General features: G+C 39.3%; 2 protein-coding genes and 1 non-coding gene across 4 annotated transcripts in view; 2 read left to right on the top strand and 1 right to left on the bottom strand.

Annotated features, from left to right (window-relative positions):
- klhl30 (kelch-like family member 30) overlaps positions 1–9,182 on the top strand; it is a 32,262-nt gene extending 23,080 nt beyond the window's left edge. For both annotated transcript variants that reach the window (XM_061887927.1, XM_061887926.1), the window contains exons 7-9: positions 1,885–2,073; positions 3,275–3,420; positions 7,178–9,182. In XM_061887927.1, coding sequence (XP_061743911.1) covers positions 1,885–2,073; positions 3,275–3,420; positions 7,178–7,426 — 584 coding nt within the window. In that variant the 3' untranslated portion in view covers positions 7,427–9,182. The remainder of the gene's footprint in view (positions 1–1,884; positions 2,074–3,274; positions 3,421–7,177) is intronic.
- Positions 9,183–17,236: 8,054 nt separating this feature from the next.
- crocc2 (ciliary rootlet coiled-coil, rootletin family member 2) overlaps positions 17,237–27,954 on the top strand; it is a 134,678-nt gene continuing 123,960 nt past the window's right edge. Inside the window, exons 1-2 of the mRNA XM_061888423.1 lie at positions 17,237–17,356; positions 17,439–17,548. Of these exons, the coding sequence (XP_061744407.1) occupies positions 17,462–17,548 (87 nt within the window). The 5' untranslated portion in view covers positions 17,237–17,356; positions 17,439–17,461. The remainder of the gene's footprint in view (positions 17,357–17,438; positions 17,549–27,954) is intronic.
- Positions 22,122–22,193, bottom strand: trnae-uuc (transfer RNA glutamic acid (anticodon UUC)). Its single transcript has one exon. It is a non-coding gene; the product is annotated as a tRNA-Glu (tRNA).

Genomic DNA, 27,954 nt, shown 5'->3' with positions numbered 1-27,954 from the left:
GGACATTTTGGGCATGCCGGGACTTGCGCGGCCATACATAAGATTTTATACTTGTTTTAAGTGTTTAGGTCCTAAATGATCTCAATAAGATATTATTACAGCTTGTAGCTGAGATTTGATGACCTATATTGAGTAAAACATGCTTGAAACTAGAATATCAAACGTTGCAAAGCTGTGTCATCAACACTCACACGTATAAAACTACTTTTTAAAGTAAGAATTTCTTATTTTAAGAACGTAAAACAAAATCATGACTTTGCCACAATTGTTTCTCATATTAAAACAGATGACAGCCAAATAGACTGCCGTTTTATTTTCAATGAAACAATAGAAAATACTTACTCGTATAGTAGTACACTTTTTATTAGTGAGAATATACTTATTTTAAGGTATTTTTGCGTTCAATGAAGTGAGATGATTTTACTTGTTTTGAAAAGTCTTGACAAGCCAAATGTTCTTGTTCTATTGGCAGATAATTTTGCTTAGTTTAAGTCAAATACCCCTCATTTTTGTATTTTTTTTTCTTGTTTTTGAACACTGACTTTTTGCAGTGTTGTTAATTGACGTGTGAGACATGCTAACTGTTAAAATGCCATCGTTAGCACATTTGCTAAGTGTTAGCATTTTAATGTACGTATGCTAACGTTTTAGGCTAGCTCTGTAATTCATTTTGTACAGTTAGACCTGAAACTCACGGGGTCCGACACTTGAAACCGTCTAACTACGGGGGGCTTCCGGCGGGCGGTCTGGGGCACAGATAGCAGTTATGATTATTATGCTAAACCAGGGGTAAGGAACCTATGGCTCTAGAGCCAGATGTGGCTCTTTTGATGACTGCATCTGGCTCTCAGATAAACCTTAGCTGACATTGCTTAACACGATAATAATGAATCATTCCGCTGGTAATCACAGTGCTAAAAATAACGTGCAAAATACAAAAAATTCTCATGCATTTAAATCCATCCATCCCTTTTCTATCGCACCTGTTCAAGAAGTCGCATTAATGGTAAGAAGTATTTTATGTCACAATGGCGGGGTGGGGGGGTTGCAGCTTGCTGCATGGTCGTTCTCCCAGGAAGGCAGACGGACTACTCGGGACATGGCATTTAGGTAAAAACATGATTTAATTTTAACTAAAAAAATATACAAACAAAAATCGCTCACAGCAGAGGCACAACTTGGGCTAAAAAACAAAGCTAACGCATAAACAGACTAAGAACATAAATCAAACAAAACTTACTTGGCATGGCATGAAGCACGAAACTATGGCAAGGCATGAAACAAGTCAGCACAGGGCGACAGACTGGCAAAGACGAGCTTAAATACTGCCTCTGATTAGTGCTCGGGAAGCAGGTGAGCGGGCATTTTGTCCACCAGAGACAGGTGGACAAAATGAGTAACCAAGGAAACCAGAGAAGGGAGTGGAAAAAAACAGGAACTTAAAGAGTCCAAAGGACAAACAGCACATGGCCGAACAAAAACATGATCAACAGACATGACAATTTATTTATTATTGGTTAGCTTCAGAGGAACAATCTTATTAAAAAGAATAAGAGACTTATTATACTGTAAAAATGTTGGTCTTACTTAAAAAGGCACGCATTTAGTTGTACTCAGTGATAAAAAATATGATATGGCTCTCACGGAAATACATTTTGAAATATTTGGCTTTCATGGCTCTCTCAGCCAACAAGGTTCCCGACCCCTGTTCTAAACGATACATTGGGAGAATCGACTTGATTGGAGAATCCGTTCCGAATGGAATCGTCACCCCGGGAATGGGACCGAAACATTCCTCACTTTTCCGTACTAATTATTGCTGTTTCCAAGTAGTATTTGTACCTAATGTGGTGGCCGCTGGGGGTCACGGTCTGATGCCTTCAGGTACCACGGCAGACCGCGTGGAGGTGGAGCGTTACGACCCCTACCACAACACCTGGGCCTCCACGTGTCCCGCCCTCAAGTACGTGACCAACTTCACCGCCACGGCGTGCCAGGGGAAGCTCTACGTGATCGGCTCGTGCGCGGTCAAGTACAACGCCTTGACCATGCAGTGCTACAACCCCGTCATAGGTAAAGAATGGCAACAAACATGTCAAGCTCGTAGAGCATGGGTGTCAAACTCTGGCCCGCGGGCCAAATTTGGCCCACCGTTTAATTTCATTTGGCCCTTGAGGCAATATCAAATTGACATTAGAGCTGGCCCGCCGGTAACACCACATTCACCGCTAATACTCATACTTGCCAACCTTCCCGATTTTTCCGGGAGACTCCCAAAGTTTAGTGCCCTTCCCGAAAATCTCCCTGGGCAACCATTCTCCCGATTTCCACCCGGACAACAATATTGGCAGAGTGCCTTAAAGGCACTGCCTTTAGCGTCCTCTACAACATGTCGTCACATCCTCTTTTCCTCCATATAAACAGCGGGCTGGCCAAATCACATAATATATGTGGCTTTCACACACACATACTTGGTCAACAGCCATACAGGTCACACTGAGGGTGGCCGTATAAACAACTTTAACATTGTTACAAATATGCGCCACACTGTGAACCCACACCAAACAAGAATGACAAAACACATTTCGGGAGAACACCCGCACCGTAACATAACATAAACACAACAGAACAAATACCCAGAACCCCTTGCAGCACTAACTCTACCTGAACGCTACAATATACATTCCTCGCTACCACCAAACCCCGCCCACCTCATCTTTATTTTATTTTCGAATTTATTAGCCTGTGGGAAAAGTTAATGTTGATATTTCCCTCAGAAGGCTGCAAATAGAAAAGAGGCATTATTTTTTTTTAAATTCAATTGTATTTAATATACCACTGATGTTTTTTGAAAGTTGATTTTGCACTATTACGTTATATAAGCTTTGCCTGTTCCATGGGAGGAAGCCCGAGTACCCGCAGGGAACCCAAGCAGTCACGGGTAGACATGCAAACTCCACACATAAAGATCCCGAACCCGGGATTGAACCCAGAATTACTCAGGACCTTCGTATTGTGAGGCAGATGCACTAACCCCTGTTCCACCATGCTGCCCGATTTAAGCCTTACTTGTTCAATATTCATTGCAAAACATGTTTGGATCCCTGTTAAAAGATTTTGTTTAACCTTGGCCCGCGGCTTTTTTCAGTTTTAAATTTTGGCCCACTCTGTATTTGAGTTTGACACCCCTGTCGTAGAGGAATGCCGCGAGGAAAGAGGACCAAAGGAGGTGAGACACGATGAATATTCATGTCGAGTCTTTGCCTTTCGACAGACAGCTGGATGAGCATCTGCTCGCCCTTCATCCCCAAATATCTGTCGTCTCCTCGCTCCGTGTGCGTGGAGGGGATCATCTATCTTCTCGCCGACAACACAAAGAAGGTTTACTGCTACGACTCGGACGCCAACATGTGGCAGAAGGTAAGTTCTAGAACAGGGGTCGGGAACCTTTTTGGCTGAGAGAGCCATGAAAGCCAAATATTTCAAAATGTATTTCCGTGAGAGCCATATCATATTTTTTAACACTGAGAAGTGAAGTGAATTATATTTATATAGCGCTTTTCTCTAGTGACTCAAAGCGCTTTACATAGTGAAACCCAATATCTAAGTTACATTTAAACCAGTGTGGGTGGCACTGGGAGCAGGTGGGTAAAGTGCCTTGCCCAAGGACACAACAGCAATGACTAGGATGACGGAAGCGGGAATCGAACCTGCAACCCTCAAGTTGCTGGCACGGCCGCTCTACCAACCGAGCTATGCCGCCCAACTAAATGCGTGCATTTTTAAGTAAGACCAACATTTTAAGAGTATAATAAGTATAATAAGTATAATTCTTTTTAATAACATTGTTATTCTGAAGCTAACCAATAATAGATAAATTGTCATGTCTGTTGATCATGTTTTTGTTTGGCCATGTGCTGTTTGTCTTTTGGACTCTTTAAGTTCCTGTTTTTTTCCACTCCCTTGTCTGGTTTCCTTGGTTACTCATTTTGTCCACCTGTCTCTGGTGGACAAAATGCCCCCTCACCTGCTTCCCGAGCACTAATCAGAGGCAGCATTTAAGCTCGTCTTTGCCAGTCAGTCGCCCTGTGCTGACTTGTTTCATGCCTTGCCATGGTTTAGTGCTTCATGCCATGCCAAGTAAGTTTTGTTTGATTTATGTTCTTAGTCTGTTTATGCGTTAGCTTTGTTCCTTAGCCCAAGTTGTGCCTCTGCTGTCAGCGTTTTTTGTTTGTATATTTTTTTAGTTAAAATTAAATCATGTTTTTACCTAAATGCCATGTCCCGAGTAGTCCGTCTGCCTTCCTGGGAGAACGACCTCGCAGCAAGCTGCAACCCCCCCACCCCGACATTGTGACATAAAATACTTCTTACCATTAATGCGACATCTTGAACAGGTGCGATAGAAAACGGATGGATGGATTTAAATGCATGAGAATTTTTTGTATTTTGCACGTTATTTTTAGCACTGTAATTACCAGCGAAATTATTCATAATTATCGCGTTAAGCAATGTCAGCTAAGATTTATCTGAGAGCCAGACGCAGTCATCAAAAGAGCCACATCTGGCTCTAGAGCCATAGGTTCCCTACCCCTGTTCTAGAAGGAGCTCAAAACGTTTTCCACTGAGGGCCGCACACTGAAAAAAATCAAAGATGCGTTTTGATAATTTTCTATATATACAAAAGTTTACATATTCCCCAAAGGTGTTCTATCAGTTAGGACTCTGTGCCGGCCAGTCAAGTTCATCTACACCAGACTCTGTCATCCATGTCTTTAAATATTTTGGTGTCCTGAAGCATTCAAAGTTCTTTTCACTGGAACTACCATACCATACTTCCTCCTCTCTGTCAGTTTATGTGGCCTACCACTTTGTGGCTGACTTGTAAAGAACATAATGTCATGGCTATCTTGAGTTTTCAATCATTTCTACAACTCTTATTTTTTGTGATGTAGTGATTAGAGCACATACTTGTTGGTCACAAAAAAAAACATTCATGAAGTTTGCTTCTTTTATGAATTTATTATGGCTCTACTGAAAATGTGACCAAATCTGCTAAATCTGCCATCCAGAATCTTCTGGCAAGCTTCTTGTTGAATTTTTTGGAACACTCCTCCTGACGAAATTGGTGCAGTTCAGCTAAATGTGTTGCTTTTCTGACATGGACTTGTTTCTTCAGCATTGTCCACACGTTTAAGTCAGGACTTTGGAAAAGGCCATTCTAAAACCTTCATTCTAGCCTGATTTAGCCATTCCTTTACCACTTTTGCTGTGTGTTTGGAACACCCAACTGCGCCCAAGACCCAAGCTCCCGGATGATGATTTTAGCTCGTCCTTAAGAATTTGGAGATAATCCTCCGTTGACTCTCTGTAAAGCACCAGTTCCATTGGCAGCACAACAGGCCCAGAGAATAATGCTACCACCACCATGCTTGACGGTATGTGTTGTGGTCCTGGGATTAAAGGCCTCTCCTTTTCACCTCCAAACATATTGCTAGGTATTGTGGCCAAACTTAATTTGTGTTTCAATTGACCACCAAACTTTTCTCCGGAGAGTCTTATCTTTGTCCATGTAATGTCAGATTTTTCAAAAGAATTTCACAAGTCAATTTAATTTTTTTTTTTTTTTAACGCTTAAAAGGGAGCTGCACTTTTTTAAATTTTGCATATCGTTCATAATCCTTTTGAGAGACAAGAAGGCAAAAGGTTGTAATTTTTGCATTCTAACGTGTACAAATCGGCTCGTTCTTGGTGGAGAGCAGTGCAGCTAATAAGAGCAATCAATTCTATCCCTAAATCACTTTACAAATGCATTCAAAAACTGTCAATGCATATATATATATATATATATATATATATATATATATATATACACACACATATAAATATATTTTCAAAAAATATCAGTTTTAGATTTTTTTTATCGATTGACAATGGGTGTGTATATATATATATATGTGTGTGTGTGTATATGCATATATATATGTGTGTGTGTATATGCATATATATATGTGTGTGCGTGTGTATATATGTGTGTGTATATATATATATATATATATATATATATGTGTGTGTGTGTGTGTGTGTGTATATGCATATATATACAGTATGTGTGTGTGTATATATTTATATATATATGCATATATGTGTGTGTATATATATATATATATACATACATATATATATATATATGCATATATATGTGTGTGTGTATATATGTATTTATGTAAATATGTGTATATATACACACACATATATATATATATATATACTGTATATATATATATACATGTGTGTGTGTATATATATATATATATACACACATATTTACATACATATATAAATACACACACACATTTGTATATATATATATATATATATGTGTGTGTGTGTATGTATATATTTATATATGTATGTAAATATGTGTATATATATACACACATACATACACACACACACATATATATAAAGGGTTTAAAAAAACGTTTCATAATAAATCGGGATTCTTATTTGTAACGATTGTTAATTGATTGAAAATATGTATAATGGTTATAAGTATTTTGGGTTTTTATTTTATCATTTTTTATGCTCTTTGTCAAAGGAAAACCTTGGTTTTGATACGGCAAACACACAAAATATGCAGATATTTACCCAAAACATATTTCAAATTGGAATATTAAATTTGAAGTAAATGATGTCTTGAATACGTCAATAATTCATAACCTTTTTTTTATTCATTATTATTTTTTGAGCATTGACAGTTTAAAAAAAAAACAAACACATTTTTTTCTCACTTTCAATGCTTGTATCTCTAAATTATGATTTTTTTTTTTTTTTTTAATATTTTATGCTATTTGTTAAAGAAAACATTAGATCTGGTATGGCAAAAACCCCAAATTTGACAAATTTGAGCCAAAACATTTTCCAAAGTGTAATATTTGATGTGATGTAATTGGAACCTTGCAGAGGTCAATAATTCATAACCGCATTGATTTTGATTCATTATTATTTTACAGTCTGTGGGGGTTTTCTCTGGTCAATATTTCAAGGCTTTCTCCTTAAAGTACACCTGCTTGTGCTTTTAATCCACTTTTTTTAATTTTAGTAATAGTATTTTTTACAAAATAAGTTGCGGGCCACACTTAGGGCACCTATAAGAGGACTCTTCTGATTGCAGATCCAACTCCTGCACATGCTCCATGAGAACGGCGGGCTGGTGGTGCTGGACGGGAGGCTCTTTGTGACGGGCGGTCACTGGAAGGGCATGGAGGGCGACTACGGGGTGGAGGTGGAGGTGTACAACCGGGCGTGCGACACCTGGGAGGTGGACACTTTCCTTCCCAGACTCTGGTTCTACACCGGCCTGTCCACCATCTTCCTGGATCCGACCCAGTGGCCCCAGATCTTCCCCGCAGACGCGACGTAGCTGACGCCACGCGGTTAAACGCCAGCGAGTGTTCCTGCCGGGATGTCAGCAACAGCCAAGAATAGCCGGTCACATGATCCTGGAGGTACTCAAACCAAAGCGCAAGCCTTCTCTGTTGCGGGTCCCAAACTCTGGAACGATCTCCCTCTCCATGTGAGAACGACCCTTCTTAAAACCCATTTTTACTCACTGGCTTTTAACCCAGCATGAGACTTTGAACGGTTTAAACTGTTTTTAACTTTTTGTCTAACAAATTTCTCTTAAGATAATATGTATTTGATTTTTCTATGTGCATATATATATATATATATATATATATATATATATATATATATATATATGTATATATGTATGTATGTATGTATCTATATATATATATATATGTATATATATACACACATATATATTTGTATATATTTATTGTATGTATGTATATGTGTGTTTGTATGTATGTGTGTGTGTGTATATATATATGTATATATATATATATATATATATATATAAATATATATATGTATATATAATGTGGGTGTATATATATGTATATATGTATATATATAATGTGTGTGTATATATATATATATGTGCATATATACACATATATAGATACATATGTATATATATACACACACAAACACACACACACATAAAAATATATATACACACACATATATGTGTATATATATATATACACACATATATATGTATATATACACATATATGGTAATGTGTATGTATGTATGTGTATATATATATATATATATATATATATATATATATATATATATATATATACGGCGTGGCGCAGTGGAAGAGTGGCCGTGCGCAACTCAAGGGGCCCTGGTTCAAATCCCACCTAGTACCAACCTCGTCACGTCCGTTGTGTCCTGAGCAAGACACTTCACCCTTGCTCCTGATGGGTGCTGGTTGGCGCCTTGCATGGCAGCTCCCTCCATCAGTGTGTGAATGTGTGGGTAAATGTGGAAGTAGTGTCAAAGCGCTTTGAGTACCTTGAAGGTAGAAAAGCGCTATACAAGTACAACCCATTTATCATTTATTTATTTATATATATATATATATATATATATATATGTGTGTGTATTTTACCTCTGTTTTAAATGTTTTATTTTAGTGATTCCTTTGCCTGTATTTCTTTGTGGTGTACAGTCCTTTGTTTTCATCTGTAGTTGTTTTTTAAGGGCTTTATAAATAAAGTTGGTATGGTATGGCAGTGTTTTTCAACCACTGTGCCGCGGCACACTAGTGTACCGTGAGATATTGTTTTGTGTGCCGTGGGAAATTTTTATTTCCCCTATTTGGGTCAAAAATCTTTTTTGGAAACCATTAATTACTGTCTGTGCTGCCAAGAGTAACACTCTTCCATATTAGTAGGTGGCAGCAGGTAGCTAATTGCTCTGTAGATGTCGGTAACATGGTTTGTCCTCACAATATGCAGACAACAGCGGGAGGCAGTGTGCAGGTAAAAAGGTATGCTTAAATAAAAGATAAACAAATGCATTGAAGCTAGGGATGTCTATGCAAAAATGAAACTAAAACTGAACTGGCTGCAAAGTCAACAAAAAAAGAATGCTGGACGACAGCAAAGACTTACAGCGCGTGGAGCAGACAGCGTCCACAGACAAGAGCTACAGTGATGCATGGTTGGTTATGGTTTGAATTCATATCAAACAATTGCAAGAACGACTTTTTACTGTCAATATCGGCTGCTGAGTTTCATTTTAAAATTTTTCCTGCTGGTGGTGTGCCTCTGGATTTTTTCAATGGAAAAACATGTGCCTTGGATCAAAAAAGGTTGAAAAACCCTGTGGGATGGTATGATCCGCGGTGTCTCTCTGGGCAGTTTTCTATTTCAGTTTTGTTTTTAAGATGTGGGAACTATTTGATGCCACTGAATGTGAAGCCGTGTGCACACTACTAAATTTATTTTTATTGGACTTACCGGCCTACTGAAATGAGATTTTCTGATTTAAACGGGGATAGCAGGTCCATTTTATGTGTCATACTTTATCATTTTGCGATATTGACATATTTTTGCTGAAAGGATTTAGTAGAAAATATTGCCGATAAAGTTGGCAACTTTTGGTCACCAATAAAAAAGCCTTGCCTGTACCGGAAGTAGCAGACAATGTGCGCGTGACGTCACTGGATGTAGAGCTCCTCACATCCTCACATTGTTTACAATCATGGCCACCAGCAGCTAGAGCGATTCGGACCAAGAAAGCGACAATTTCCCCATTAATTTGAGCGAGGATGAAAGATTTGTGGATGAGGATAGTGAGAGTGAAGGACTAGAAGAAGAAAAAAAAAAGACGAGGGCAGTGGGACCAATTCAGATGTTATTAGAAACATTTACTAGGATAATTCTGGAAAATCCCTTATCTGCTCATTGTGTTACTAGTGTTTTAGGGAGATTATATAGTCATACCTGAAAGTCGGAGGGGTGTGGTGACCGCCAGTGTCTCCGAGGGAAGCCATGGAGGAGCCAAGACAGCTGCAGGAGGAACGACACAAGTTCCGCTCATGTCTACGGTAAGAGTCGACTTATTACCACAATTTTCTCACCGAAACCTGCGGGTTGACAGGTGGTAGAGAACCGTGTTCGATTGACCGCTCTGTTCCATAGTAAAGCTTCACCGTCATCTTTCGGGAATGTAAACAATTAAACACCGGCTGTGTTTGTGTTGCTAAAGGCGGCCGTAATACACCGCTTCCCAGCTACATCTTTCTTCTTTGACGTCTCCATTATTAATTGAACAGATTGCAAAAGATTCAGCAATACAGATGTGATTATGCGATTAAAGCAGACGACTTTTAGCCGTGATCGGCGCTGGGAGAACATGTCCGCTAACATCGGCGACGTCACGCGCACGTGTCATCATTCTGCGACGTTTTCAACAGGATTCTTCGCGGGAAATTTTAAATTGCAATTTAGTAAACTAAAAAGGCCGTATTGGCATGTGTTGCAATGTTAATATTTCATCATTGATATATAAACTATCAGACAACTATCATTGATATATAAACTATCAGACTGCGGTAGTAGTGGCTTTCAGTAGGCCTTGAAACTACTAAATTACAATTTTAAATTTCCCGCGGAGTTTCTTGTTGAAAACGTCGCGGAATGTTGATGCGTGTTTGTGACGTCTCGGGTTGTAGCCGACATTTCAGCCCAGCACCACTTACGGCTAAAAGTCGTCTCTTTTCATTGCATAATTACACAGCATTCAGCATGTGTTGCTGAATCTTTTGCAATTTGTTCAATTAATAATGGAGACGTCAAAGAAGAATGCTGTTGGTGGAAAGCGGTGGATTGCGGCTGCCTTTAGCACCGAAACACAGCCGGTGTTTCTTTGTTTGTTGTGAAGCTTTAACACATAGTGGTCAAGCGAACATGTTTCTCTATTTCAGGGGTCGGGAACCTTTTTGGCTGAGAGAGCCATAAAAGCCAAACATTTTTAATTTTTTTTCCCTGAGAGCCATATCATATTTTTCAATACTGAATTCAACTAAGTGCATGCATTTTTAAGTAAGACCAACATTTTTAGAGTATAATAGGTATCTTATTCATTTTAATAAGATGTTTATTCTGAAGCTAACCAATAATACATTTAATTATTCTTCCCATTTATGCAACTTTTTGAACAGGTGCGGTAGAAAACAATGGATGCATGAGAATGTTTTATAAATTGAACATTATTTTTAACACTGTGATTACCAGTATATTTATTATTTATTTATCGTGTTAAGCAATGTCAACTGAGATTTATCTGAGAGCCAGATGCAGTCATCAAAAGAGCCACATCTGGCTCTAGAGCCATAGGTTCCCTACCCCTGCTCTACGTCAACCAGCAAGTTTTTGGATGGGAAAATTGTGATAGTAAGTCGGCTCTTACCGGAGACTTCAGTGGATTATGGGACCTCCTGTAGCTGTCAAAAAGGCAGCTGTGATCTTGGCTCCTCGGCTTCTCTCAGAGACACTGGCGTTCACCGCAGACATCCGACTTTGAGGCATGACTTTATTATCTCACTAAAATACTATTAACACAATAAGCAGATAAGGGATTTTCCAGAATTATCCAAGTAAATGTGTTTAATTACATCTGAAATGCTCTCACTGTCGCCGCTCGGGGCCGTCGCTTTTTTTATTTATTTTTTTAGTTATTCACTCTAACTTTCCTCATCCCCAAATCTTTCATCCTCGCTCAAATTAATGGGGAAATCGTCGCTTTCTCGGTCCGAATAGCTCTTGCTGCTGGAGGCTATGATTATAAACAATGTGAGGATGTGAGGAGCTCCACAACCCCTGACGTCTGCTACTTCCGGTACAGGCAAGGCTTTTTTATTAGCGACCAAAAGTTGCAAACTTTATCGTGGATGTTCTCTACTACATCCTTTTCAGCAAAAATATGGCAATATCGTGAAATGATCAAGTATGACACATAGAATGGACCTGTTATACCTGTTTAAATAAGAAAATCTCATTTCGGTAGGCCTTTAAGATTTCATCATTGTTATATAAACTATCAGACTGGTTGGTCGGTAGTAGTGGGTTTCAGTAGGCCTTTAAAATAATAATAATAATAATAAAAAGGAATGTGAAATATTAAAGAGTGGTCAAATCCATCACTTGTAATTATTTACCCCGTCCATGTCTTGCCAAGGCGACACTCAAAACAACTTTGGGTTTCCACGGCAACTACCCCCAAGGCTTGTGGTCGCCATGGCAACCTGTCCTGCGGTCGTGAGGAAGTCACGTCGGTGCGTCGTGAAGTTTGGCCAGCAACTTTTTTTCACTTCCAGCTTATTGCTACTATTATTACACTATTTTATTATCCACTCAATCGAAAGACTCTTGAGACATTTTGAATTTCATGAATTGATTCACAAATTCGAACGCTGTCGGTTGAAAAAGATTTATTTCAGTCAGGCACAGCGACGGACGACAATATTTCCAGTCCTCTGCAGGAAGCAACAATTAAAGCTTTAAAAAAATATATATATTTTATTTTTTATTTTTACTTTTTCCAATGAGTTCCCCACACGAGGAAGGCGAACATTCACCTGAACTAGAGGCCGTCATTCAGGTATGTAAATTCCCTTTTTTCAAGCTTAATTGACGATTTATTGTTTGTAAATCAGTGTTCGGCATTGAGGAGATTACAAAACGATTCATCATGTAAACGATATTAAACACAAGATTTATATACGTCGAATAAACCGTGTCAAAATAGATAATTTGGCGTTTTATTGAGGAGTTATAATGCTTTTTTTTAATGTAAGGCACGTGGTGCGGAATTTTCAGCACTTTTACTCAAACAGTTTACTTAATTCAGTTTTTTTATTGTTGTACCCATACTTAAAAGTCACAGGTGAAAATAATCATTTTTTCCCGATATTAATGAATTACATCATATTAGCCGCGACAAACTAGACCGGAAGTTGATTAAAGTTTTTATTTTGTTTTTTTTTTTATTTTAAATGTTTATTTATAAATTTCAACATTTACAAACAGTAGAGAAACAATAATCAAAATAAGTCCAAGAACAGTATAAAACATTACAAAACATTATAAAAACAGTACAAAACAGAGCCAGGGGGTTGTAAATTCAAAGTAAAAAAAATAGAATACAAAAAAATGTGTATGTATATATATATATATATATATATATATATATATATAATAAACAAAGTGCAAAGCCATAGGCTCATTCAGATTCATTAAATAACTTAAATTTGGAACACAGCATCATCGTTTTCACAGCTTTTTTGTTGGAAGTTGATTAAAGTGTGGGTATCCATTCCGGGTTGTGATGTATGCGGAAGTGGCGAGAAAATAAAATACATTTATAATTCATTCAACAGTCAATCGGCAAGAAAACAGCCAGTTAAAGATATTTTAATTATTTTTTGGAGAATGATTAAAAGTACAATAGCCCTTAAATGTATATCTTTGTTAAAAAAAACCATTTAAAGTGATTTAAATAGCCCTTTTTGTCTTTTAAAATTTATTATTATTTTTTTTTATATATATATGTTTAAATAAATAATAAAAAAATGGGTTGTACTTGTATAGCGCTTTTCTACCTTCAAGGTACTCAAAGCGCTTTGACACTACTTCCACATTTACCCATTCACACACACATTCACACACTGATGGAGGGAGCTGTCATGCAAGGCGCCAACCAGCACCCATCAGGAGCAAGGGTGAAGTGTCTTGCTCAGGACACAACGGACGTGACGAGGTTGGTTCTAGGGGGGATTTGAACCAGGGACCCTCGGGTTGCGCACGGCCACTCTCCCACTGCGCCACGCCGTCCCTCTATCTGTATTTTCTTTTGTTTTCTTTCTTTGTTGTTGACTGTTGAGTGAATTATAAATGTATGTTTGTTGTTCAATAATAAACAATTAAAAAAAATAGCCGAGATAGGCTCCAGCACACCCCGCGACCCTAAAAAGGACAAGCGGTAAAAAAAGATGGATGGAAGAAAAAAATTTGTAAATACAAATATTTAAATTATTTCATTACATCACTTTAGCCGCGACAAACTAAACCGGAAGTTGATTAAAGTGTGCATATCCACTTTTGGGTTCTGATGTATGCGGACGTGGCGAGAAAACGACCGATTAAAGATATTTTAATTATCTTTTGGAGAATTATTAAAAGTACAATAGCCCTTAAATGTATATTGTTGTTAAAAACATTTAACATGATTTAAATAGCCCTTTTTTAAAAATTGTATTGAAATTATTTAAATTTTTTAAATATTTGTTGTTATTTTATATTTAATACTCTATCTGTATTTGCTTTTGTTTTCTTTCTTTGTTGTTGAAAGGGCCTTGACTGTTGAGTGAATTATAAATGTATGTTTGTTGTTCAATAATAAAAAATAAATCAATAAAAATATCCCCAAAATTAAATATTTTAATTTATTTCTTATTTTTTTCTTCCCAATTCTACTGGTTGTTTCCACATGATTTACTGTTATTGACCATTTATTTTCAATTAAACGCGTTTTTAAAATTCAGTTTTGTCACATTTTTTTTAAGGATTATAAAGTTTTTTGTGTCAATACTGATATTTACAGGCAGTGCTTTGTGTTCCACCTATCCATCCTTTTTTTACCACTTGTCCTTTTCAGGGTCGAGGGTGGGTGCTGGAGCCCATCTCAGTTTAAAGATCATTTATTTATTTTTTGGAAAGTGATTTAGATAGCCCTTTTTGTCTTTTTTTTAAGTCGTATTTAACTTATTCAAATATTTAAAACTATGTTTTCTTTTTTTATATATATATATATATATATATATATATATATATATATATATATATATATATATATATATGTTTAATACTCTATCTGTATTTGCTTTTATTTACTTTCTTTGTTGTTGACTGTTGAGTGAATTATAAATGTATGTTTGTTTTTCAATAATAAAAAATAAATGTAAGAAAAAAAATAGCTGAGATAGGCTCCAGCACCCCCTGCAACCCAAAAAGGACAAGCGGTAGAAAATAGATGGATGAAAAAAAAATTATAAATACAAATATTTTGATTATTTTCTTTTATTATTATTTTTCTTCTCAATTCTACCGGTTATTTCCACATGATTTACTGTTATTGACTATTTATTTTCAATTAAACACCTTTTTAAAATTCAGTTTTGTTGTCCTAACCTTTCCCACCTTGGGCCACATACTGAAACATTGTATATGTCACATTATTTTTTAAGGATTAAAAAGTTTTATGCGTCTATACTAATATTTAAAAACAGTGCTTTGTGTTCTATCCATCCATCCATTTTATACCGCTTGTCCTTTTCGGGATCGAGGGGGCGTGCTGGAGGCTATCTCATTTTAAAGATCTTTTAATTCTTTTTGCGGAAAATGAATAAGAGTACAAAAGCCCTTGAATGTATATCTTTGGTAAAAACATTTAAAGTGATTTAGATAGCCCGGTCTTTTTTTTAAATTGTATTTAATTTTTTTTATTTTTTTTTAAAAATATGTTTAATACTCTCTGTATTTGCTTTTGTTTTCTTTCTTTGTTGTTGACTGTTGAGTGAATTATAAATGTATGTTTGTTGTTCAATTATAAAAAATAAATAAAAACAAATAGCTGAGATAGGCTCCAGCACCCCCTGCAACCCAAAAAGGACAAGCGGTAAAAAATAGATGGATGAAAAAAAAGATAAATACAAATATTTTGATTATTTTATTTTATTATTATTTTTCTTCTCAATTCTACCGGTCATTTCCACATGATTTACTGTTATTGACTATTTATTTTCAATTAAACACCTTTTTAAAATTCAGTTTTGTTGTCCTAACCTTTCCCACCTTGGGGCACATACTGAAACATTGCATATGTCACATTATTTTTTAAGGATTATAAAGTTTTATGCGTCTATACTAATATTTAAAAACAGTGCTTTGTGTTCTATCCATCCATCCATTTTATACCGCTTGTCCTTTTCGGGATCGAGGGGGCGTGCTGGAGGCTATCTCATTTTAAAGATCTTTTAATTCTTTTTGCGGAAAATGAATAAGAGTACAAAAGCCCTTAAATGTATATCTTTGGTAAAAACATTTAAAGTGATTTAGATAGCCCGGTTTTTTTTTAAATTGTATTTAATTTTTTTTATTTTTTTTTTTAAATATGTTTAATACTCTCTGTATTTGCTTTGGTTTTCTTTCTTTGTTGTTGACTGTTGAGTGAATTATAAATGTATGTTTGTTGTTCAATTATAAAAAATAAATAAAAACAAATAGCTGAGATAGGCTCCAGCACCCCCCGCGACCCTAAAAAGAACAAGCGGTAGGAAATAGATGGATGGATGAAAAAAAATGATAAATACAAATATTTTAATTTATTTTATTATTATTTTGCTTCTCAATTTTAGTGGTTATTTCCACATGATTTACTATTATTGACTATTTATTTTCAATTAAACATGTTCTTAAAATTCAGTTTTGTTGTCCTAACCTTTCCCACCTTGGGCCACATACTGAAACCTTGTATACGTCACATTTTTTTTTTAAGGATTATAAAGTTTTATGCGTCTATACTAATATTTAAAGGCAGTGCTTTGTGTTCTATCCAGCCATCCATTTTCTACCGCTTGTCCTTTTCGGGGTCGAGGGGGCGTGCTGGAGGCTGTCTCAGTTTAAAGATCTTTTAATTCTTTTTTGGAGAATGATTAAAAGTACAAAAACCCTTAAATGTATATATATTTTTTTAAAACATATAAAGTGATTTAGATAGCCCTTTTTGTCTTTTTTTAAAATTGTATTTCAATTATTATTATTTTTTTAAATATATTTTTATTTATAAAAAAGTACGACGGAATCACAGACAGAAATACCCATTTTTTATATATATCTAGATTTATTTATTAAAGTTAAATTGAGCAAATTGGGTATTTCTGGCAATTTATTTAAGTGTGTATCAAACTGGTAGCCCTTCGCATTAATCAGTACCCAAGAAGTAGCTCTTGGTTTCAAAAAAGTTGCTGACCCCTGGATCAATCGATCCACTACCCTTTGTATCAATACTACCGATAGTATACTGCAAATGGTTAAATTAACCAAGGTAACTATTGTTTGTTGGCCAAAATTAAAAAAAAAATACTAAATTATATCACTGTAATTTTGGAGTGGCTTTGTTAGCTAGCAAAGGTCAACAAGCATCAAATGTTTACATGAACAAATACGACACAAAAGAACATGGCATAATAAAAGGAACATGCTTTTACTTGAAATCAATCACTTGTAGAAGCTGGAGGAGTCCATGCTTGACGTAGATGGTCGCTCAGGAGAGACCGCACCCATCCCAGGACATGTACCGGGCTCTGGAGCGATATCGGCGCCCGTCTCGAGACTCGTCCGCAGAATCATCACCCGTAACCTGGCCGGTGGGGACCACTATGTCTGCCGCACACTTCAATACAGGCCTGAGCTGAATTGTGTATGAATGATTTGTTTTCCTGGTGGCAGGCGATAGCTGTGAGGCCGCCAAGATGGAGGACTACCAGAGAGAATCCAGTTCTCAGACCCAGACTGACGTCAATGAGCCACCAGACAAACAGCGCAGCCCCACTGAGAAGGTAAGAAACACTTTTGCATCTTTTACTCTAAACCAGGAGTGTCAAACTCATTTTCACTGGAGGAAAAATGTGGTACAAACAAGTCTTAAAATCATGGTGTGATAATATAAAAATAATGACAACTTCTTCTACTTTGGCTTAAAAGAGAACAAGCACATTCTGAAACTGTACACATCTCAAAAAATCCTGTTGATACAGGGGTGTCCAAACTTTATCCACTGAGGGCCGCACACTGAAAAATCAAAGCGAGCGGGGGGCCATTTTGATATTTTTTATTTAAAAAAAGAATACAATATATGTATATAAAATATACATTTTGGCTTCAACTCGGGCTTGATCTCAGGGACCCCAAAGGGTTTTGGTCAAAGAAATATTAAAAATGTGTCATTTTTCAGTTTTATTTTTTAAAATTATTATTCAAGTTTTAAATTTCCAGATCAACATTAAGTCTATCTGTCAATATAATGATTTTAAAAATTTAAGTTGCATGCTCTTTTTGTCAGAAAAAACTTGTTTTTTAATGGAAAAATCACAAAATATGCAATATTTTCACCCAATAATTTTTTTAAGTGGAATATTTGAGATTATATAGTAATTGGAGCATTAAAAAGGTCAATAACTCATAACACCTTTGATTTTAATTCATTATTATTTTTTGAGCAATGACATTAAAAAACAAATCACACTTCCCTTATATATTTAGATTTATGTGTATATATGTGTGTGTGTGTGTATGTGTATATGTATGTATGTATGTGTATGCGTGAGAAAAGAAAGTCAAAATTAAGAAATTGTATAGAAGTTGTAAAGAGGAAAAGTCACCTAGACAGATTTTTGAATTTGTTCAAAGGGACCGTAGTCAGACCAATGATCAATCAATCAATCAATGTTTATTTATATAGCCCTAAATCACAAATGTCTCAAAGGACTGTACAAACCATTACGACTACGACATCCTCGGAAGAACCCACAAAAGGGCAAGGAAAACTCACACCCAGTGGGCAGGGAGAATTCACATCCAGTGGGACGCCAGTGACAATGCTGACTATGAGAAACCTTGGAGAGGACCTCAGAAGTGGGCCACCCCCCCCTCTAGGGGACCAAAAGCAATGGATGTCGAGCGGGTCTAACATGATACTGTGAAAGTTCAATCCATAGTGGCTCCAACACAGCCGCGAGAGTTCAGTTCAAAGCGGATCTAAGACAGCAGCGAGAGTCCCGTCCACAGGAAACCATCTCAAGCGGAGGCGGATCAGCAGCGTAGAGATGTCCCCAACCGATACACAGGCGAGCGGTCCATCCTGGGTCCCGACGAGCGGTCCATCCTGGGTTTCGACTCTGGACAGCCAGTACTTCATCCATGGTCATCGGACTGGACCCCCTCCACAAGGGAGGGGGGGACATAGGAGAAAAAATAAAATAAGCGGCAGATCAACTGGTCTAAAAAGGAGGTCTATTTAAAGGCTAGAGTATACGGATGAGTTTTAAGGTGAGACTTAAATGCTTTTACTGAGGTAGCATCTCGAACTGTTACCGGGAGGGCATTCCAGAGTACTGGAGCCCGAACGGAAAACGCTCTATAGCCCGCAGACTTTTTTTGGGCTTTAGGAATCACTAATAAGCCGGAGTCTTTTGAACGCAGATTTCTTGCCGGGACATATGGTACAATACAATCGGCAAGATAGGATGGAGCTAGACCGTGTAGTATTCTATATGTAAGTAGAAAAACCTTAAAGTCACATCTTAAGTGCACAGGAAGCCAGTGCAGGTGAGCCAGTACAGGCGTAATGTGATCAAACTTACTTGTTCTTGTCAAAAGTCTAGCAGCCGCATTTTGTACCAACTGTAATCTTTTAATGCTAGACATGGGGGGACCCGAAAATAACACGTTACAGTAATCGAGACGAGAAGTAACAAACGCATGGATAATGATCTCGGCGTCTTTAGTGGACAAAATGGAGCGAATATTAGCGATATTACGGAGATGAAAGAAGGCCGTTTTAGTAACGCTTTTAATGTGTGACTCAAAGGAGAGAGTTGGGTCGAAGATAATACCCTGATTTTTTACCGAATCACCTTGTTTTATCATTTGGTTGTCAAATGTTAAAGTTGTATTATTAAATAGAGGTCGGTGTCTAGCAGGACCGATAATCAGCATTTCCGTTTTTTGTCTCACCCTTTAGAGCACAGCACTAAACCTGCAGAAATAGTTTTTCCCATGTTTCTCTGTTTACTTTTTCACACTCTACACTATTTTCTTACAGTTTATTAGCATTTCTCTCATATTCCTTACTTTTGGCACCTTCATTTTTATAATATATTGTTAAGTGTATAATATATTGTTAAGTGTTCAATGTGATTTTACAATTGTGTTTAAATTTTTTGAGTGTTTCACTTTGACATTTCTTTTCCTTTCCGCCTTGATAGTGGATGGTATTATAATCAGAATTAAAAATGTTTACATTTAATGCATTTTTCTTTTGGTCCTCATTTTTGATAGGCCATAAAATATCAATAATTATCGATATCAATACAATAATGCCCTACTTTGTCATTATTATCACTATTAAGTGGAATGTCTCTTTTTTTTCTTGTGTGTTTCTAATACCTCTGTCACCAAGCAAAAATATGTTGTATTCGATGACCCGATGAATGGAAGTAACTTTCATTTGAATACTCGATCACTGAAATATTGGACCGCCGCAGCCCTAGTTGGTGTCAATAAATATTTAGACCAGGTTCATGAAGGCTCCCCTTGTGATGCCTTCAGGTACAGCCTGTCCCGCTGCGCTCGTAAGAAGTTGCGTCTCCTTTTTTTCGCAGCAGACCGGCAAAGAAACAGCTCATTTTTTTGCCGCCGTACAAAGCGTCCATTTGTGAAAACATTGCCGTCCTCCTGTCTGCTCAACTTGCCTTTTTAAAGGCCCTACTATAAACGTCTCTTAATTAGTTACTTTTTGACCCACTCGGCGATGAATATTTTCCTTGCTGCCTCTCACAAAAGTGAACTTTGACCTACTTCGAGCGTCCTTCTCAACCCAACGCGTCCGTATTGGAGAGTTGACCGGCACTGAACTCCGAGTCACACCGCCGCCGTGTGGCAGATAAACCCCCCCCGACGAGTGATTTCTGACACCAGCTGCCATTTGCGGGCGGTCCCTGCCTGCGCTGATAAAATCTGATTGGGAAGGATTGTGTTACCGTCCCCTTTCCACTTTGGAGCGAGCTCCTTCGTTTATGCTGCAGCGTGACAGGGCGCCGCCAAAGTGCCCCGAAAACATGCCCCCAAAAAAAGCCTGATAGTGTGACTGCTGAGTGACAAACATTAATACTAAAGAACAGCCACGATGTCATGGCGTCACCTGAAACAATAAGCGTCCAATCAGCTTGCTTCTCTGAGGGGGTTACGCTATCTGTGGATTGGTACTGTAACGTATTATTTTCGGGTCTCCCCATGTCTAGCATTAAAAGATTACAGTTGGTACAAAATGCGGCTGCTAGACTTTTGACAAGAACAAGTAAGTTTGATCACATTACGCCTGTACTGGCTCACCTGTACTGGCTTCCTGTGCACTTAAGATGTGACTTTAAGGTTTTACTACTTACGTATAAAATACTACGCGGTCTAGCTCCATCCTATCTTGCCGATTGTATTGTACCATATGTCCCGGCAAGAAATCTGCGTTCAAAACACTCCGGCTTATTAGTGATTCCTAGAGCCCCAAAAAAGTCTGCGGGCTATAGAGCGTTTTCCGTTCGGGCTCCAGTACTCTGGAATGCCCTCCCGGTAACAGTTCGAGATGCTACCTCAGTAAAAGCATTTAAGTCTCACCTTAAAACTCATCTGTATACTCTAGCCTTTAAATAGACCTCCTTTTTAGACCAGTTGATCTGCCGCTTCTTTTCTTTTTTCTCCTATGCCCCCCCTCCCTTGTGGAGGGGGTCCGATGAGCATGGATGAAGTACTGACTGTCCAGAGTCGAGACCCAGGATGGACCACTCGTCGGGACCCAGGATGGACCGCTCGCCTGTGTATTGGTTGGGGACATCTCTACACTGCTGATCCGCCTCCGCTTGGGATGGTTTCCTGTGGACGGGACTCTCTCTGCTGTCTTGGATCCGCTTTGAACTGAACTCTCGCGGCTGTGTTGGAGCCACTATGGATTGAACTTTCACAGTATCATGTTAGACCCGCTCGACATCCATTGCTTTCGGTCCCCTGGGGGGGGGGGGGGGGGGGGGGGGGGTTGCCCACATCTGAGGTCCTCTCCAAGGTTTCTCATAGTCAGCATTGTCACTGGCGTCCCACTGGATGTGAATTCTCCCTGCCCACTGGGTGTGAGTTTTCCTTGCCCTATTGTGGGTTCTTCCGAGGATGTCGTAGTCTATATAAATAAACATTGATTGATTGATGGTATACAGTATTCCATCCATCCAAACATTTTCTACCGCTTGCCCCTTTTGGGGTCGCTTGAGCCTATTTTAGCTGCGTGCGGGCGGAATCCTATGAAATTAATAAACAGTCCTAGCTATGGGCTGCGCTTTGGACCCCCCGTCCTAGTAAAAAAACACGTTCCCATACCGGGAGTTGAACCCGGGCCGCCTGGGTGAAAACCAGGAATCCTAACCGCTAGACCATATGGGATTGTGAAACAGGTGTGACTTGTCAAAACAATCCCAAAATGGAGTTTGGACCTCTTATAGAACACTTGCAAATATTATTACTTAAAAGAATCAATCAATCAATGTTTATCTATATAGCCCTAAATCACAAATGTCTCAAAGGACTGTACAAACCACTATGACTACGACAAAGGGCAAGGAAAACTCACACCCAGTGGGACGCCACAATGATGACTATAAGAACCTTGGAGAGGACCTCATATGTGGGCAACCCCCCCCCCCCTCACCCCCCACTCTAGGGGACCGAAAGCAATGGATGTCGAGCGGGTCTAACATGATACTGTGAAAGTTCAATCCATAGTGGCTTCAACACAGCCGCGAGAGTTCAGTTCAAAGCGGATCCAAGACAGCAGTGAGAGTCCCGTCCACAGGAAACCATCCCAAGCGGAGTCGGATCATCATCGATACACAGGCGAGCGGTCCATCCTGGGTCCTGAATCTGGACAGCCAGTACTTCATCCATCCAAAGAAAACTGTTTTTGTTCGATAAAACTCTACTCAAAAATGTACTAAAGTGGCTGGACAAGACAGATTTTTTTGGAAAAAAAACAAAACAAAAATTATTATTATTTTTGAAATCAGTCTGGATTGGCAGACCAGGGTGGTGGTTCCTCTCTTTAAGAAGGGGAACCGGAGGGTGTGTTCCAACTGTACACCTTAGGTGTAATTGTGATGTGTCGAAGTCATAATAACTTGTATTAATCTACTTGTTAATATCTCGTACTTTCTACTATGAGGGGCTTCCATCCGCACTAAACTTTACTAAGCACTTATTTCTTCTCTTGTTTCAAGCTAGTTATCTTAGCTAACGTATTAGCATGCCTGCTCTTGCTTTCGCTCGGTGTTGAACATGTTTAGCACTAATACCTGATAATGATACTTAAGATTCCAAAAAATTGCAGTTTATTTGCTGTCATGGAGGTGATTATTATTAACTTAAGGGAGTGGAGATTGTCAGGCTTGCCCCTGACAGTTTGTCTATGTTTTAATTTTTTCCTCTGCATTTGTCTGTTTCCTGTGTTTAGTATTTCCTGTCTTTTAGTTCCTGTCAAGTGCTCTTAATTTGTCAGCTTCCTGTCTTGTTCCCTGAGTGCTGTGTTCCTCCTCAGTGTGTTTAGTATTTCCTGTCCTTAGTTCCTGTATAGTGCTCTTATTTTGTCAGCTTCCTGTCTTGTTCCCTGAGTGCTGTGTTCCTCCTCTGTGTGTTTAGTATTTCCTGTCCTTAGTTCCTGTCTAGTGCTCTTATTTTGTCTGCTTCCTGTCTTGTTCCCTGAGTGCTGTGTTCCCCTTCAGCTGAGGCTGATTGGCATCTGGCCACACATGTTGCCAATCAGCCGGCTCCTATTTGTACCTCCTTTGTTTTGTGTCAGTTGCTGGATCATTGTATTGTATTGTCGTTGCCTGATGTCACTCTTGTGTCTTTTCCACCTGTCGTGTCTGGCATAATTTCAGCCATTACCTGTCGTGCTACATCTTGTCCCGGTTGTCGTATCGGTAAGCTGTTTTTGTTAGCCATTAGCTATTTCCAGTTTTTCTGTTTGTTATCCTCTAGCTTCCATGCTAAAGTTCCTTTGTGTTTCTTGTTAGTTTCTATGCTAAAGGCCTTTTGTTTATTATCCGCCCACGTGCGCGCTTGTGGTTTGAACCCTTTGTTTGATTTTGTCTTAGTATCTTTAATAAATCATGTTTGCTCACTCCATGCCTGCCTCCATCCCTGCATCTTGGGGTTCGTCAACAAAAACCCCTGACAGAGATACCTTAGTTGCTAGCCAGTCAACTTGGGGACTAAAACTAATAGTGTCGGACAGAGGGGAACGGCATTTGTGTTAAGGCACTAGTTTGATTTTTTGATGTGAATGTTTTTCTTTATTTCTATATGCGTAAACATCTGCAGTTTATTGTGTGAATGTATCAACACTAAACCTATATATTTGGTTAATCTAAAATACACAATGGATGCCATACTTTTGTAATGTTTATCTTGTGTTTTAATTTCCAGTCTATGTCATGTTCAAACACTGATGACATCTATTAAACAAGACGAGAAGCAAGGAATTAAACGCAGACGGAATTAAATTTAGCTCAATGAGGAGAAACATGTACACCTGTATCGTTGTACCGTGTTCCACGCTCTGACAAACGATTGTACGCATCCTCTTTTATTTGGACTTTCCCTGATTACATGGCAACAGCTGTTTCTAAGGGAGGTAAACAGGCATTGTCTTTGGTTACAAAACAGTTCAAAGAAAAAGTCGTAAAACAGTCCTTGCCCTCAATCACAGAACAGTTCAAAGAAAAGGTCGCCTGGAGGGGAGTCTGTTCCTGCTTCCTCTCCGCTGTGTCGTTCTCGGGTCAAGACAAAATCTTTCTGTGGATTACAATACATCAAAGAAACAGAACACCTTCATGTTTCTTCCCATCCTACACAGTGGACTTTTACAAGTCTTTTGCTTGGTAGGATCAAAGACAGCTTTTGTCTGCTCGCCGGGAACCCATGGCAACACAAAGTTTTGTGATAACTTAGATACAATTATTCTGACAGTCTATTTTAAGGAACAAGTGTAAAGAAATAAAACCGAGGAAGGAAAAATCAACAAAACTTCTGTAGCTTCTGTTTCTTCATACTGCTAACTAGCTGTACACGCTGGAAACGACTAGCGAGGGCAGAATAATGAATGTATTTACTTTGTAAATAAGTAAACTAAGTCTCAAGGGAATACGCACTTTCTGACGAAACATCACGTATCGATGCCCTCGGACTTTTGAAAGTCTTTGTGATGTAGTTGAATAGCCTTGGTTTAAGCACTGCTGCCACCTAGCTGGAGTGTCTTGTATCATTCAAGCGTGAACAAAGCCCCCGTTTGTCCTGTTCTGGCGTGTCATATGACATCATGTTTTCATAGTAGGACTCTCTGCTCTACTTGGCAATGACCACTCACTAAACAACTTTCCCAACCAGCGGGGGGGCTCTCACTGTGCGAAGGGGGCAGTGCGTGAGTACGACGAGGGCTGCTTTGGGGCGATGGACATCCGCTCCAGCTGTGTTTAGCAATCTGACAGATAGTAATTCCCTTTATTAAGCCTCTCGGCTCGGGCCGGGCCAAACGATTGCAGATGTAACCCTTGGCATGCCGGCCAGATGTCCCCGGAGCCACGAGGCTTGATCAGCTGCGACTGGAGAAGCGTCACGTGCTCGGGGAAATGAGTTTGGATCTCCCTCCGCCACATGAGCGCGGCAGCGATCTTTGGCCCCGACACCAAAGCCTTCACAGGGGCCTTGAGAAGCATTCTCCGCTTGCTCCTTGGCAGGCCAATCAAAGCGCCGACATCCCTTGAAGTATTTATAAGAGGAGACAATACGAGGAGTGGCACAAATCATAGATATCAAGAAATATAAAAGATAACTCAAAGCACATTTTAAGAGGCGGGGCTCTCTTCCACTTTGGAAACCAGAGCCGGGTTTTAGAAGCAGATACTCCAGCGTGAACCGGAACCATGGCAACCGTATGGAGCTGTGCTTAGGCGCCAATGACCCACGTGGGATTGATGGCAAATTATTTCTCACCACCATGAAAAAAAACGCACATGCTCAGGCCCCTTCTACACTAAGGTTATCCAGGGTAAATCCCAACTAACCTTATCCAGACACACACAATGTTCGTTTAAGACCCTCCAACCCCTTGACTCCCCTTCGACAAATGGACAAAGATTTTCTGTAAGTAGAATCACAACTGACCTGGACATTGGAAAGTTCTCTTGCCGTCTGAGAAGTGTTGTATCCCAAATAGCTGCAATGGCTTTCTCTTAAGGTAAACAAGAGCCGGGCTGTAGAAGCAGATACTCCAGCGTGAACCGTAACCATGGCAACCGTATGGAGCTGTGCATAGGCGCCTATTACCCACGTGGGATTGATGGCAAATTCTCTCTCTCACCACCAAGCAAAAACCGCACATGCTCAGGCACCTTCTACTCTAAGCCGGCTAAGGTTATCCAGGGTAAATCCCAACTAACCTTATCCAGACCCACACAATGGTCGTTTAAGACCCTCCAACCCTTTGACTCCCCTTCGACAAATGGACAAAGATTTTCTGGAAGTAGAATCACAACTGACCTGGACATTGGAAAGTTCTCTTGCCGTCTGAGAAGTGTTGTATCCCAAATAGCTGCAATGACTTTCTCTTAAGGTAAATAAGAGCCGGGGTGTAGAAACAGATACTCCAGCGTAAACAGGAACCATGGCAACCGTATGGAGCTGTGCATAGGCGCCGATCACCCACGTGGGTTTGATAGCAAATTCTCTCTCACCACCAAGAAAAAAACGCACAAGCTCAGGCCCCTTCTACACTAAGCCGGCTAAAGTTATCCAGGGTAAATCCCAACTAACCTTATCTAGACACACACAAAAGTCGTTTAAGACCCTTCAACAAATGGACAAAGTTTTTCTGTAAGTAGAATCACAACTGACCTGGACATTGTAAAGTTCTCTTGCCATCTGAGAAGGGTTGTATCCCAAATAGCTGCAATGGCTTTCTCTTAAGGTAAACAAGAGCCGGGCTGTAGAAGTAGATACTCCAACGTAAACTGGAACCATGGCAACCGTATGGAGCTGCGCTTAGGCGCCAATGACCCACGTGGGATTGATGGCAAATTCTTTCTCACCACCAAGAAAAAAAACACACATGCTCAGGCCCCTTCTACACTAAGATGGCTAAGGTTATCCAGGGTAAATCCCAGCTAACCTTATCCTTGTCCACACACATACAATGGTCGATTAAGACGCCCTCCCCCTGACTCCCCTTTGACAAATGGACAAAGTTTTTCTGTAAGTAGAATCACAGCTGACCTGGACATTGGAAAGTTCTCTTGCCGTCTGAGAAGTGTTGTATCCCAAATAGCTGCAATGACTTTCTCTTAAGGTAAACAAGAGCCGGGCTGTAGAAGCAGATACTCCAGCGTGAACCGGAACCATGGCAACCGTATGGAGCTGTGCTTAGGCGCCAATGACCCACGTAGGATTGATGGCAAATTCTCTCTCACCACCAAGAAAAAAAACGCACATGCTCAGGCACCTTCTATTCCAAGGTAATCCAGGGTAAATCCCAACTAACCTTATCCAGACACACACAATGGTCGTTTAAGACCCTCCAACCCCTTGACTCCCCTTTGACAAATGGAAAAAGATTTTCTGGAAGTAGAATCGCAGCGGGCCTGGACATTGGAAAGTTCTCTTGCCGTCTGAGAAGTGTTGTATCCCAAATAGCTGCAATGGCTTTCTCTTAAGGTAAACAAGAGCCGGGCTGTAGAAGCAGATACTCCAGGGTGTACCGGAACCATGGCAACCGTATGGATATGCGCATAGGCGCCGATCACCCACGTGGGATTGATGGCAAATTCTCTCTCACCACCAAGCAAAAACCGCACATGCTCAGGCACCTTCTACTCTTAACGTTATCCAGGGTAAATCCCAACTAACCTTATACAGACACACACAATGGTCGTTTAAGACCCTCCAACCCCTTGACTCCCCTTCGACAAATGGACAAAGTTTTTCTGTAAGTAGAATCACAACTGACCTGGACATTGGAAAGTTCTTTTGCCGTCTGAGAAGTGTTGTATCCCAAATAGCTGCAATGGCTTTCTCTTAAGGTAAATAAGATAAACAGATACTCCAGCGTGTACCAGAACCATGGCAACCGTATGGACCAGTGCTTAGGCGCCGATCA

This window comes from Nerophis ophidion, linkage group LG26 (assembly GCF_033978795.1).
Source record: "Nerophis ophidion isolate RoL-2023_Sa linkage group LG26, RoL_Noph_v1.0, whole genome shotgun sequence".
NCBI classification, from domain to species: domain Eukaryota; kingdom Metazoa; phylum Chordata; class Actinopteri; order Syngnathiformes; family Syngnathidae; genus Nerophis; species Nerophis ophidion.
Note: the sequence above shows the minus strand (reverse complement) of the source record. Positions and strands in the feature narration are given on the sequence as shown.